Raw genomic sequence first — 16434 nt, 5'->3', positions numbered from 1 at the left:
ATCTAGCTAAATAGGAAATTAAATTAAACATTCGATATCGAATGTATCAATGCACAATACGCAAAAATAGTGCACCTAATACTAATAAGTTATAATTATAACATTGTTAAATTTTCCCTGAAATGGATACATTGTGTAGTCATAGCCTGTTTATTTATTCATATGTACGTAGAATACTAGTATAAATAATATTATATGTTATCGTTTTATAAACAAGTTGTATAAAAACGAATATTTATATAGTTTATAATGTATTATTATATTTAAAATTATGTATACTTGATGTTTATTCACTTCACGTTAATAAACAGTTCGACAAAGATTTAAAAAATGATTGAGTATATATAATTAATTGTATTAATAATAACACTAAAGTTATTGGGTTCTATAAAATTTCAAATTTTATCTATGACTTAACATTTCTCATTATTTTAATCATAATTATATTTCACAATGTCAAGTTAACTTTCCTACAATAGACTAACAAGTAATAAAAAAATAATAATTAACACAATTAAACCAGATAAAATGTGATATTTTTATAATATTATTCCCAGAACACAATATATAATAGAACGGAGGAACAACCACGCAAACGCAAACAAAACGTTCCGCTTGAACGACAACAAAGACTTTAGCCACCAATAATAGGTATATTATTATTTTTTATGCGCATTTTATTAACTTTGCAATTGAATCCTTTTTATTATAATATGCCTTGGTGTGAGATGAACTTAAGATAAAACACACGTAGGTTCACGCGATTTACGGTCTGTGGTTGAATAATAACATCCGAACTGCATATAGGTAGACAATATTTTCTAACCCATTTCGTTTCGAACAATAAGCACGTTGCATCGTGCATTTTCGGTTACATTTACATTCAGATAAGTTTCCATACAATACCAACAACGTGCGTAAGTCAGCCGCTTTATCAAAACAGTCTTGGATACAGAACATATTTTATGGTACGAATAAGCGGGGGTTGCTGATTATCGTAAATTTATTTTGTTTTTTACTCAAATCTCATAAAAATACACACCTATATATTTTATATATATAAACAACACGTAGTGAACTGTATATTTATAAACAACTATTCCTAATAAATGTTGGCGATATCATTTTTCAATAACTTAGGTACCTACTTTATTTTACACTCAAAATTATTTTTGTTTAATTTTCAAATGTCTCCAGTAGGGATCTTCGGGATGTACAGTAATGTTTTCAGATCAAAAGTTATAGAAATATTATATCTAAACAGCACTCAAACATAATACATATACCTAAACGAAATATCCGTATCCTCAAAGGGCGACCCACAATCCGTAATGGAACGAAAATCTATTTGGATCACATGTTAACGATTTAACTTTATTTAGACGATTTGAGTAGGTCATTGTGAATCGTGACTTTATTACAAATCGTCAACGAACGCATATTATTTGAACTGTCTTTAACTGGCGAGTATCTTTTCTTAGTCTGGTCTCAAAATTAATTAGTTTATAATCTTATATTTATATTTAAATAATAGTGTACACTTTAAAATCATACTATTATTACAAGTATAGATATACAATATTTCTAAAAAATAAAATAAAGCGGCTCATTTGTTAATATAACATACCAATGAACTCATAAAATTAAACATGTAAGTAATGAAATATTATACAATAACGTCATAGAGCATGTAAAACTATTCATTATTTTAATTATTTTTCGTATAATCTGTAATTATATTATGAAGAAACAGAGAAACGCGTGGAAGGGAGAAAAAAAATATTACTACATTTGTTTACCATAATAAAATATTTGTCTTTAAAAATAGATATTTGAAAATTATCAGTGAATTCGATAAAATAATAACTAGGGTATTACTCATTGCAATTAGTTATTTGCAGTTTGTGTATATTTTATACAAACTTTTGAAAAACAAATTATTTCAAATAATATTTTTATAAAAATATTATATAGTAGGTACTATAGGTACATAAAACGATGGTAATATACATACTCGTAGAATGCAGTATTGCATATTATAATATCATTAAGTATCTAAACTGTATTAAAATGCGATATATGTTGTATTATCAGTATTTATATACGTCTATAGTCTGTACTGTACAGCAGGTTGATCGTATATAACAACGGCAGCTCGAAAATGCCGAAAAACGAAATAAACCATAATCTGCAAATAATTATGATATTATGTTAATTTTGTGTTGCATAGTATTATGCATATTATTTTCTTGCCATCGGTCAATATATAATATATATATATATACGAGTATATATGTATGTATAATATAATGTACGTTTATACAAATTGTAAATGAAACAATTTTTTTTCTTGAAACTATATAATTTTTTTATAACCTCCAAACCTCTAGGTCATTATCTAAACGGCATAAACCTTTATTCATTTATCAAGAAAGTATAATAGGTAGTTAGACGCTAATAATTTTAATATATTGATATTTTTGAAAAATTATATTCCCACACAAGAGAACCGAAGTCATGATTAAAATCCATAGTATTTTTGGTCGATGTCTTATTAAATTCATAGTAAAAATGTTTTTAACTTTGTGTGTGTGTGTGTTTCTCAAATGTATGTTATGAATAGCCTATGCCTATTGTTATGAAGTTAATTTATTCATGTCAATATTTTAAAAGTAAAATTACTAATTCATAATTAATATTGGTTATGCGTGTTGAATCCAGATGTGGTTTATAATATTTGTTCTCATATGCGTATTATAATAGGAATACGATTAATGGTTATTTGACAGAAAAAACAAAGAGACACCCGCAAAGTGCAATCGGTATCTATAAACAAACATTTTAATAATTCGTTAAAATAAAAGTACGTGACGTTAATCTAATATCGTTAAATTTTCTTCAAATGTTTAATAGGATTTTTATCAGAGATGGAAAATAGCAGTGAGTGTATCTTTGTTCGCACAGCACTGCACGGGAGACACCTTCCAGAGTACATAATCGCTTAGCTTAATAAAAAGACATGATTAATGGTGTTTTATCTACTATAGACTGACGTTAGGTCTCTTGTCGCTGTGTATCTCCATGAAAGCATTTAAGTCAAAAACATTGGTTTTTAACCTATACACAATGCAATAAATCGTTACACTACACGCATCTTATATTTTGTTAATTCTACTGATGTGTATTACAGTGGAAAATAAGACGCGCTATTATAAAAAGCGAAAATATCTTTAACATAATATTATGTACTTCAAGTAATATAATACTTTTTTCAAACCATATTCTAAAATTATAAGTCATATTTAAAATTATTTATATTACGATATGATTACATTCACGTATAAAAAAAATGTATGTGTAATAAATAAATAAATGTTTGAATAATCGAATATTATAACAATGCTAATTTTTAAAGTACCAATTATTGATGAATTTATTGTATTGTTATGCAATAAATATTATAATAATAATTATACTATATTATGTGTGTTATACGATATTTCATCACAATCCATTAATGATTTATTGAAAATTATAGAAAATAAACTAAATAGAACTGTTTACATTGAAATATATATATATATATATATATATATATATATATATATATAATATGGTCAATATTAAACATAATTAATAATTTCACAAAAATATATGGACACTACTGTAAGTTTATGAAAAAATTCAAATAAAAAATGTATTCGATTTTAAGTAAATACTGATAATAATTAGTTTGCAAAAGCGATTTTCGAACAGATATTTAGGATAATAAATATGTGAAAATTGTCTCAAATAATAAACTACCTATCTAAGTATATTATCTAAATTGGAGATATTGAATGTACAGCCTAACTTGTCTTTATTTATATTTTAATCATTTAATACGTATTTTTATAACAAATGCGGCCTATTAGGTGTTTTAAAAATACTTAATAGCCCACTGCCTAAAAATTATGGTATCGGATTTAGATAATTCTAAAATAAAATAATAAATCATATAAACGACTAATTCTCAGATTTGCTATATTCATCATAATCTAACAAAAAAAAATTATATATATATAAATATTTGTCTACAATTTCGTTTTTAAATAAAATTATAAGGATAAATTATTTTATACCACCAAAAATTGATTACATTTTTTAATAAAAAAAAATATGATTTATTATTAACATATTTTATATAATTCTCCAAAAACTTTTTCCCTAGTAAATAGGAAAACAAAGCGAAATGTTTGACTTTAGTTGCATTTTTGTGAATTACGTGAAAAAAACAATGGGCAATATAAATATGACAGAGGGATCGCCATTGGGTGATAAAAAAATGTATGCAATAGGGAACGTGATGAAAAGAAGGTAAACAATAGTGTTATTAGAGACAAAACCAAAATATCATTTACATGACAATGATAAAAATATTTTTATGTTTTTACCCTGACATTTAAATGATCATGTGTATTAAATTAAGTACTGAGAGCTTATTAAAAAAATTTAGAACAAGGGAATTATTCGCTCATAAATTTTATTAATATAATTTTACCTTGTTTTATTTTTAAAAAATTCACAACTACTTGTAAATATGATATTTTACATCAAATGAAGATATCTTTAACTTTAGAAGTTTTTACTTAAACCTTTCAAACGTTGAAAATGAGTTTTACATAACATTGCACATATTGATGATTCAATAATTTTTTTAATCTGTTTTTGACCACATTTTTCCTGATGAAAACAATAAAACTTAATGTATAGGACATGTGTTTTAAATTTTAATAAGCATTATGTACAATAATTACGCTACAATTATTACTCTACATAATATGACATTTTTGAATAAAACATTTTACTACGAACAACAAACTGATAATCGCTTTTTAAAATATATATATTTATTTAACATTATATAGACATCAATAAATTATAATAAAAAAACACAATCAAAAGTTTGACTTATCATTATTTACTAGTTTGAAAAAAGAAAATTATAACAAAAAAAAACCTCTTCAATCACGAAAGAAAATAAATAATTTATTGAAAATATTAAAAACTAGTCGTTTATATTTTAATTCATTATCAAGAGAACAAACAAAACAATATTTAAATATTTATAATATTAGCTCAATCACTTAAAGACTGTACTAGCGTGGTCTATATGGGTTGACTAAATAAGCTCACTTAAGGCTAATCCCTCTGAAGCCAACTGCAGTAAGAGGGTTAGAAACCCATATTTCTTCAGTAGTTATAATTTTTAGAAAAATAATGATTGTTTGATCTATTTTTTGTCAACTTTATCAATTTTTATCAACAAGTAATTTTATGTTCTTGGTTCGATTCCCGAATAATGACAAACATTTTTTTTCATTTTTTATAGTCGTCGCTAAATTAACATTATTTTTCTATAATAGATACAATATTATTGATGTATTGAACATTTACTAGCCTATGAAAATATTATAATCATTGTAGATTTACTGAAAAATCGATTACAAATACGAAATACTGTTACAAGAAGTCTGAATCAAGTGTACTACAGCAGCAAAAAATAATAAACAAACAATATTCATATTATACGTGTTTTTTAATGTTTATTTATTTAGTTATAAGCGTGAGGCGTGCATAACGCCACTGCTATATATTATATGTTTATAATGTTTATAAGTGGTGTATTCAGAATAAAATAAAATCATAACAAAATTCGATTATGCATATGTATAAATATATATTTTATTGATATAAAATCAAATAAAAACTTTACGCAGTATAAGTGATCTATGTGTATGAATTTGACCAATAAATCACATTCTTCCGAATAACCGCATACACTGCAACTGATCCATTAAAGCTACAACAGTTTTCTCATTAATCTTATGTGATTTTAAACAATAATTATATTATTATTAATGTATTTTATTTTAAGTGATCTTTTTTCTTTGAGATGATGATTTGTAGAAATTAACTTACATTAATATAACTGGTTAAATTTAATTACTCTATCTGTATTTAGATTTTTTAGATCATGGATTAAGTATGCACAAGTACAACTGTTATATGCAATAACTCTTTATATCAAAAAATCAGAAAACACTTAGGATTTTGAAATATTCCTTTCATTCTCATACTTTATAAAACAAAATTTCCAGAAAAAATTAAATGTTTTACTTATTTTATATCATTATTTTTTTTAAACTTTTTACTCTTTTGAAAGACTACGGACATTTTTAATTTCATATTTCAAAACAAAATATTATTCAGAGAATTCGACCTATCAAAATCATATTTCAAACAAGTGGTTTATTGGTTATAACTGCCATGAGTATTTACTTTAAACCTCAAACAAATGGGTAGACTAACATTTTGCGGAGTATCCCTTTACCACTACACTCCGCTCATCAAAACTTTTAATACTTACGTATAAACCATAAGCTACTCGTATAAAATTTGATTTATTCATATTTATAAATAATACAAAAATATTCTACTCTAAAATAAGGTATTAAAAATACACGTTGCTATTAAAAAACAACAAAAATTTAAAAAAAAAATAGTAAGAATTATATAAGTACTTGTTATAAATATAAAACAATATATATTGTTCTTTAACAACTTAATACGTATTATGTAAAAATAAAATATTTCCAAAAATTTCATTATTATTTTAAATAATAAATGGCTTACGTTAAGTTGATCGCCGATATAATATATAATAAATTATATTACTATTTGTGTGTATGTTGTGGCGATAATCATATAGATAATATAATTAAATTTTAAATTATATAATAATAATAATTTTCTCTTCCCGACTATTTTGCAGGAAATCGGCGAGAAAAGTCATCGAAAAAATCTCCATCGGCAGTTGGGGGAGGGTCAGTGCAACACACTCCACCACCTCCACAACAGTGCAACACAAGTCATCACCAAAGGGCAGAATTGTCGCCTAAATCACGAAAACAGCAAATAGGTCCGTATGATGTATATTTAATATTATAGTAATGTTATTGGAGTTTTAAAAACAACAACATTTCTATTGACTATACTTAATATAATTCTTTAAAAAAAAAAAAAACATTTTTCAATTTCTTATATTTTTACTATATAAAAAAAATAAATAAATAAATAAATAATTCATATTTTAATATGAAATTTAACAATTCCATCAAAGTAATTAGAATTAACTTATCCACATTAGTTTTTTATCGTTGAAAAACATTATCTTGATTCTTAGGACTGTGTTATTCATACTCAACTCTTACAAATATAAAATTTAAGTTATAATGAACTATGTTACTTGTACGTTCAACTCTTTTACACATGTTAAATTTTAAGTATTGCGTCAAATCAAACAAAAATATATATTAAGATAATATTTTGAATTACCTTAACTTGAAAACTCAAAACTATACAAATATACAATAAAAATAAAAATATTAATTATCTAAAACTGTAAAAAAAAAACCTCTCTTCTAACTATAAAAGCATACAAAATAAAAGTTTCATTTTTAAGATATCTGTAACATTTATTAAATTATGTACATAGAAGGCAATCAATAAAACACCGCGTTTTAGAACACCTAAAATAAATGCACTTACGATCATATCCTAATTACTAAATAATATGCATGTTTTATATAAACAAATCACGTGCGGTCTGTTTAATTCCTTCCTTCTCTTCTCACTACTAGTGTTTGTTTTTCAATTATTTTCATAGTATATATGTAATATATATTATGTATTTACTGAAGTCAAATTGAAAACGAAATCATAATTTCGAACACACGGTAAAAGTTAAGACAAAGACGGCATGCATTTATTAATAATAATTATTATTATTATAACTTATTCGAATATAGTGGCACGATATTATCAAATTACAGACCCATCTCGCATGTGTCCCGTGCGGTGAATAATTACGTCAGTTAGCTGAAAACGACGTTATTTATAGCATTTTTTTTCAATGTTTGTCTGTTTTTTTAAAAAGCTTAAAAATGGCGTTCGTGATAGTTATTATACAAAGTATAAACTGTGCATTGTAAATATATTATTATATTTGCCAGTAAAACGCCAACATAATGAGTTAAATTGGCGGTAACAACGAAAATGCAGTGTTGAGATTGTATAACATATACATTACACGTTGTATAATATATATTTTATTACTGTATAATATATTTATATATATATATATATTATATAATATGTATAATTATAATATAATATAATAACAAATATTACAGTTTGGGTTTTATTTTTTTATTATACATTTACAGTCAAATCATAGTTAAATTAAATTCTCATCCCATGTCGTCATATAATACTTACTTAAGTTATTTCTTATAAATCGAGATTTAATAATACGTATTTTCTATTTGATTTTTCTCTTTAATACGTATAAAATGTATAAATATATGTGTTCAAAATATAATCATGCTACTTAAATATAACTTAACTATACTACTTCCCTCTCCCCTACCCACTACTACCAATAGTATTACAAACACTTATTGAATGATTTAAAACGATATGGCAATAAAAATGTTTCATGAGAACGATTTAGTTTACGATTGAAAAGTTGTGAAAAAAATTAATAGATAACATATATTAGCTATTTTGGAAAAATATAGTCATTGTAAAAATCCAATCCCACCAAAAATTGAAAACTTGATTTAAATTTTATGACAAGTTATATTATCATAGTGACAAATGTATGACTTTAGGACAAGTCAATTTTAAGTATTATAGCCTATAGTGTTATAGTTTCGGTTTCATGAATTAATACACATTATCCTAATATACAATAAAGGAATCCCCCTTCACTTCTTTTTACTGTAAACTATATTTTAATTTAAAATTTTAACAGGTAAATAAAATTCTCAGTTTTTGAAATGTTTATACTAGGAATAATAGTTTTAAAAAATATAAAGTAGTTTCAGTATATTGGATCTAGTATTTATAATACTTCGACTATTTTTAAAAATTATGAGTTTTTCAGATTAATATATATACTATAATTTTTAAATTAGGTACCAAGCCTTCTAAAATTCTCTACTCGTTATACTCATTATAATGGAACTATTATTTTTAGTAGATACACAAAGTAAAATAATTCATTTGAATTTTAATTGTTACTCGTTAAAGTGTAAAATTACACTAAATAGCTTACAGTAAGTTGTCATTTGAAAAACAGAAAATTTTAATTCCACAAAACACTATTAAGTAATAAAAAAAAATTAAAAATATAGTCTATAAGTATATTTAAAAATTACAAGAATCAGTTTTTGAATAACCATAACATTGAAGAAGTTAGAAGTGGTAAATATATAATATATTTTACTATATAAATAAGTATGTTAAATAAATAAATAGATTATAATGGATTGATATATTGTATGCAAAATTTGATTTTATTGTCTCGTTTAACGCAGTACGATACAATCATCTATCGAAACGTATTTATTTGAATGGCAAAAAAACATTAAAAATACTATATGTATCGTGTAAAACTAATTTGCATTAGAATTTCTTTCGGAAGGCGTGTATTTATAATATACGCATTGCAGCATTTAAAACGAAGAAGTTTTGATAATTTTGTTTTGAACTACAAACTCATAATAAAGTTTAGTAAAATCCATCAGAATATAATTTTTTTTTTTAAAACGTGCATATGTTATTAATAATAATAATCATAATAACTTATTACGTATGATGCACAGAATTTCTAAATAAAAAATATTCGTTTCACCTATTACATATAACTATAATACAAAGCATATATTTTTTTCGATTCATAATTTCCCAAGACACATCTCTAAATTATGCAGTCATAATATAATATGGTATTCATATCTATTATATTATTAACGTATTCCGTTTGATGACTTGGAAACTGTACCGGAAAGGTGTCTGTCTAGCCACGACTATTTAACGCATCTTATTTTGGACGTTAAATCAATATCACTAGCGACTATTTACATAAATTATTCTGTAAATCATAATAGAAAACGGATACAATGAAAATACGTGATATAAACCTAACCTATCGGTCTATCGCGCGACATCAATCATTTTATTACCTATATCATAAGTATAAAAATATTATACTACAATATGATCTTATACACTAATATAATTTATTTTATTTTAAGCATTTGTATTCATGTTCCTGTGCGTATTTCATAACTTTCTCACTCGTCATTGTGCTTAGAGTACAAAAAAAAAAATGATAAAAGTACTAAAGTTCACACAAACTTTGTGACGCTTTGTTTTACTTTAGCCGAGAATAAGAATAGTTTTGAACACTCTCGCTAAATTACTACGTTAATAAAAATGAAGAGTAATATGAACACTTATTTAACAACGCCTTGCAGGTGAACTATTTACTGTGAACGAAAATTTATTCTAAGAAGGTGGTTTTAGAGCCGAACAATTGTTTATGACAAAAGTACAGTGTGCCTAAATAACATTACAAAACACAGTCTATAATAATTATAGCATCATATATATATATATTACATTATAATATTATAGTATTATTATACTTAGTGGCTGACGACTGTCAAATTTTTTCAAAACTCGAAAAATGAGACGAGTCCATTTTCCTCAAAAAATAAGATACCGTTTTCCTTCACTGACTATTTTCCTCCAAAAAAAAAATGGTTAGATACGATTTTCTTCGAAAATATAACTATATATTTATTATATCTCAAAAATTTTATATGTACTTTTATTCTATGATAAAATAAAATAATATACATAGTAAAAATTTTAAATATTTTAAATTTGTCATACTGGTATTTATAATATATTTACCCGCATTGTTCGTTGAAAAGTATAATCAGGTATATATTCGTAACTTTATATAATATACATTAATACTTGCCAACAAATTGAATCATTTAAATATAACTATATAGTTTTGTAGGCTCTGAGTGATATGGTTTATTAGTCTTACAATAATTTGTATGTCTGATCTCACCATTTTAAACAATGTGAATTCTTTAATCTTTAATTTTTCAATATTTTTTAAATAAAAATAAAATAAATAATAACAGATATTTTAACGCAAAATAAAATTTCGATATAATTTATTTTATTTTAACACGAATAAATGTAATAACTTGAATTTTCATAAAATATTTTTAAAATGAAATAGCTTTTTTTTATGCTATTTATAGGCATTTGACATTTTTTTTAAATCTTTTAAATAATGTATAATTTAATAAATTGTTTTCTTTTGTTGAACTTGTTCAATTCACACATATAAAACGAATGTATTATTGTTGTAGTATATTTTATCCATTTGTAAATGTCTGAACCTGCTTGCCTTGATTTCTCAATCCTAAATGGGAAATTTAATAGAAAGTAATATATACAATAATATAGTCAGTATTTTATGATATTGAATTTTTTTCAATGAGATTTAGATGAGCGCATTTGTGATTACATTATCCAGTCATCAACCCATCACTGCTGATGTGAGCATATAGACGAAGACATGTATACCTAAATGTATTATTGGATTTTCTAAATAGCGACAATAAAATGGAAAAAAATTTGAGGGATGATTCTTAGGAGACAGTGTGGATGTCCAAATAGTAATACATTTAGATAAAATAACCGGAATTATAAAGGTACTGAAGAACAATACTATTATCCTTCGTAGAGATGGATGAGTAGTACATATATATTATATATAACCTCTCATAACACGAAACTGAACAGTAATCACATGCTTGAACGATAACAAAACGCAGAAACCCAGAAACCTCAGTTATAGTCGGATATACAGATGCAAATAACTTTAATCCTATTCAATATATTATGTACCAATAAAAAAAAAAAATACAAAATACAAAATAATTCTATCTAGCCGTATTATTTAGATCTTATTTTATTATATGCAATCTGCTTATAATCATTTATGCGTATAAATAACGTAAAAATATATAATTCGTTTAATATAATTGAATATAAAAATGTAATCAACCGAACATAATTTAGAAGGTATGCTACAAAAAATGAATAAATATACAACTTCCAGCTACAAAATTATTCAATTAGCCGAAATATTATTTTATATTACTAAACACACTTTAACCACTGAAAATAATAATCAACGATACAATATACAATAATAATAATAATAATTATATATATATGGTAGTTAAAACATAGGATATTCTAATGAATTCAATTTAATAACGGTGTGTTAACAACGAGTTGGTGAAAATTAAAGTATTTATATCCTTTTCTAAAATTTATGGCAATCTTATTTTCAAATATACATCTAATTATTATAGTTCGTTATAAATGAATCATGAATACGCATGGTTAGTTAAAAATAACTCTTAAGGAAATATAAATTAAATCTTGATAATATTATATATTTATTATTATTATTGTAAATTTCAATTAGCGGAATTATATTAAAATATGTTTACGTTTTACGCCAATCAATCTGATTTTGTTTTCCTCAGTATATACCATAGCTGTCAAACTTAACTCAACTTTTGTTGATCAAAAACCATATATCGACCATTTTAAAACTGTCCCGAGGATTATATTAATGATGTTTACGTTAAGTCATGTAGTTTGAGTTTAATAAGCCATGCCAAAGAAGAAAAATATCGTTAATATTATAAAAATAATGACTAGAAAAAGTAATTGATTGAATCAACTACAGGGAACCCCTTGTATGGATATTTTATTAAATGTGTACGTTATATATATATATATATATATATATATATAAATAGGTACTGTACTTTATTTTTTAATTTCAAAGATTTAAAAATCAAATTTGATGTTTCTGGCGCACATACTATAAATTTAGGCCTTAATGCCACGAAAAAAAATTTCAAGGATAGTTGATTATGAAACGAATTTAATTTTGAATATTCAATGTATCTTTAAAAATTTCCAGATATGGTTACAAATCGTGACTGTATAATATGTATAAATTAAAATTCCGGGATAAATTTTTAAAACAAAATTAATAATTTCAATAAGTAACAATATGAGCTATTTGATTTTTAGAACATTAACTGTATAAATTTTATTCCATTAAAATGCTTACATATAGCAAATTAATAAACAGAAATGTAATATATATATATATATATTATATGTATATAATTTACTTAGTACCTATAGTTATTGTCACAATTATAACATGAGGACATAAACCTGTAATGAATGATACAAAACTACATCACTAAATAAGACATTTAATTAAAAAGCTTTGAAATTAAAAGATTTATCATACATAATTATTATTATTTCCATCTTACATGTGCTTAACATAGCAAATAAACATTCAGCAGTTCTTGTTAAACTAAAAGTTAGTTTAGTATAAAAACCAATTTGCCTGCTATTAAATAGGTAATAAAATTTCTGTGGTTTTTTTTTGAATTGTTTATATCGATTTTTAAATTTTGTAACGATAAGCCAAGATCATTATTATATAATAATATTTTACATAACTCGCTTAGAAATTAAAGCTTGAGATTTAATTTGATGGATAAATTTACGTACTTAAATATTAAAACAAATCGAGTTAAATGAGAGTTGTTGAACAAATTTATTTTTTGTATTATGCGCGTGAGACGTTTTCTTAACGACTATAATAGTACATTTTGATGGTAAATAATAAGATTTTCAGCGAAATCACTACTCTATACTTAATATACTTAATCTTTATGTACATACTCGCTACCCTCAGAAATCATGTAAATTACGTTATTTATTGTGATATAATACTCGTAATACTTATATAAAATTAAATTGCATTTATAATATATTGACATGACAAGTCCTCATACCATTTGTGTCTTTCTTATATAGGTAGCAACGGAGGAAGACCTGTATACCGTTTGACGTCCGAGGCCAAACATGTCCTGTGTGAATGCGCTGAATACCAACTCGCCAACTCGCCAACACACGACCACGTGGCAGCGCATATCCTCAGGCAACTGGGCGATCGTCCAGACTTGCCGGCGACGACAGCGAAACACGAAGAATACACATACGACGACAGTGTTGGCGATGACGACAACAGCGAAGACTGTTATCAATGGTGAGCACAAAAAACAAAACAGATCAACAAAGAAAAAAAATTATGTGCACATCCTTTAGACTGGATTACAAAAAATAAGCAAATGGGTGCATCCAAAAATATACTTCACGAGTTCCACAAAAGACCTTTCATCTTAAATTTAACGTGTGAAACGATGTTTTTTAGTTCAATTATTTAAATGAAAATTTGCAGGAAAATTCTCATTCGACAATAAGATTTCTTAAAAATAAAAATTGAAAAATATTAATCTGCCATTGAAACATTTTAAGCCAATGCACGTGGGATCACTGGTAACTTATTACATAAGCGCGCATTAATTAATAATATCGTTGGTTTTACAAAATGTTTATTTTATACGTTTAAAAGAAAAAAACATTTTATCGTATATTGTATCTATTTCATAAAAATATAAAAATACATTTTGTAAAAAAATTTTATGAACAATCAGAAAAAAATTTAAAAGATTGTAACGATATTTATCGGTGTGATATTCCAAAAACATGTTTAAATATTTCAATTTTTAAAAATCCAAAAACATTTTCTTCAAAAAAAAAAAAAAAATTAATACATTTATGAATTAAATACCTAATAAATTTTTGATACATGAAATTTTTTACGCAACAGTAGAATCACTTTTTAACATTGTAAACTTACGTTTTTCTTTTTCTAAATATGTTAAAATAATTTAAAAAAAGGATGCGTGGTGATGTGAATAAAATAATACCGTTTGTTAATTTTCGGAAGCATCTAGTGAATATGTTTAGAAATCGTCTAATGGGATAGTAAGCCAACCATACGTCCCAACAACCATACTTCTCAATGACCTAATCTAAGCCTACCAGCCAACGTCTTTATAAAAAGCGTAAGACGTTGCACACGTTCGTGTATCAATATTGCCTATACGACAAGCCGTGTTACGTATAACGATGGAAGTAGGTACACAATTATTAATAATATTAATTATATTATTGGTAGTAGACGGTGACTCACTTCGGTGCATTATGTTTTTATACCCAGATTATAACAATATGATACCACTCAATGATTAAATGCGACAAAATAGTGTGGATCGATCAGAATTTATTTACATTATGTTTACGACGACAAATGCTTTTACTCGCAGTGGCAGTGCACAGAGTTGTTAAATGTATAATAAAACGGTATGAAGTTTTACGGTAATGAATTTTTAAACATGACGCCGCGCGGCGCCGTACATTTTCAGCAGTCAGATGACCGTATTGTGTTTAATGACGCGAATAGCGATTGTTCGGATCGTGGATTTTTATATAGATATAAATTTAAAGGCAAAATAGTGTTGCACGTAATTTCGTATTCGGAATAGAAAAAATATACGTAATAAAAAAAAATGTCTTTACCGGATCGAGTTTAGTTGCGCAAAAGATATTAAAAAAAAAAAAGAAGAAACTAGACAAAAATCGTTTTTACGAAATAAGTACAAAAACACAAATATCATTCTCAACGTCGTCCTCTCAAGTTTGACGATTCACGAAAATTGTTTTCCATTGTGAAGGTTCAAAAGAAAACGTTTCGTTATTATCTTGTATAAACTATCTTTCTGCTGCATTAGGCAGACATATTTCGGGTGGTCTTTTATTTGCGGGACTAGCCTAATAGGCTTGTTATAGTGGTCGTCGGCGACGTTGGTAGTGGTAGTTACGCCAAAATGAATTGTTCGCGGAATCGTCGTTCGTCTCTGTCGTAATGACTCAAACACGCGTATTTCAGCGATCGTTTGTATTCATTATAGTTACGACCTACACAGTGTACGCATTACTCGCCCACTAACACAATATATACAGAATGACTTACCTCCCTTTTTTTAAGCCGTTCATTAAGCGTTTATTTAAGTTCTTGGTTTTAGAATGTTCAAACAGAATTCAACACCATACTTTCAAATACTTTGATTTTTTATACAATTTAAAGAATGTTCAATGGAAATAAAAATTTATTTTCTTTAAAATCCACCCTTTTTTTACAGACATTGTTAAATATTTTAAATATTTATCATCTAAATCAAAATGTCCTAGTTATTAAATTATTAAAAGATATATATAATAATAAAACTAGAAGATATGGGAATTATAATCATTTGCCAATTATACTTACTTGTTAATATTTATGATTTATTTAGGTTATCCAAATATAATAAATTAAAGATATTAGAATAAATATTACATAAATTTTGTATTTTATAAAAATTATTATTTTTTTTATAAGCACTATAAAGCTAGCTAAATTGATATAATTACAAATATTAACGACAAATAAACATAAATAAATAATAATTAAAAACATCAAAATAATAAGTATCTATGTTGTTAACAAAAAGAGAAGATGGTTCC

The 16434-nt window shown here is 25.2% G+C and overlaps 1 protein-coding gene across 1 annotated transcript in view; it reads left to right on the top strand.

The window, feature by feature from the left end:
* The window catches only part of LOC112595821, a 124019-nt gene that overhangs the window by 97032 nt on the left and 10553 nt on the right, over nt 1–16434 (top strand). The window contains exons 4-5 of the mRNA XM_025341187.1: nt 6815–6961; nt 13840–14071. Of these exons, the coding sequence (XP_025196972.1) occupies nt 6815–6961; nt 13840–14071 (379 nt within the window). The remainder of the gene's footprint in view (nt 1–6814; nt 6962–13839; nt 14072–16434) is intronic.

This window comes from Melanaphis sacchari, unplaced genomic scaffold (assembly GCF_002803265.2).
Source record: "Melanaphis sacchari strain LSU unplaced genomic scaffold, SCAv2.0 Contig2_pilon_pilon, whole genome shotgun sequence".
Classification (NCBI taxonomy): domain Eukaryota; kingdom Metazoa; phylum Arthropoda; class Insecta; order Hemiptera; family Aphididae; genus Melanaphis; species Melanaphis sacchari.
This window is presented reverse-complemented; position numbering and strand designations above follow the sequence as displayed.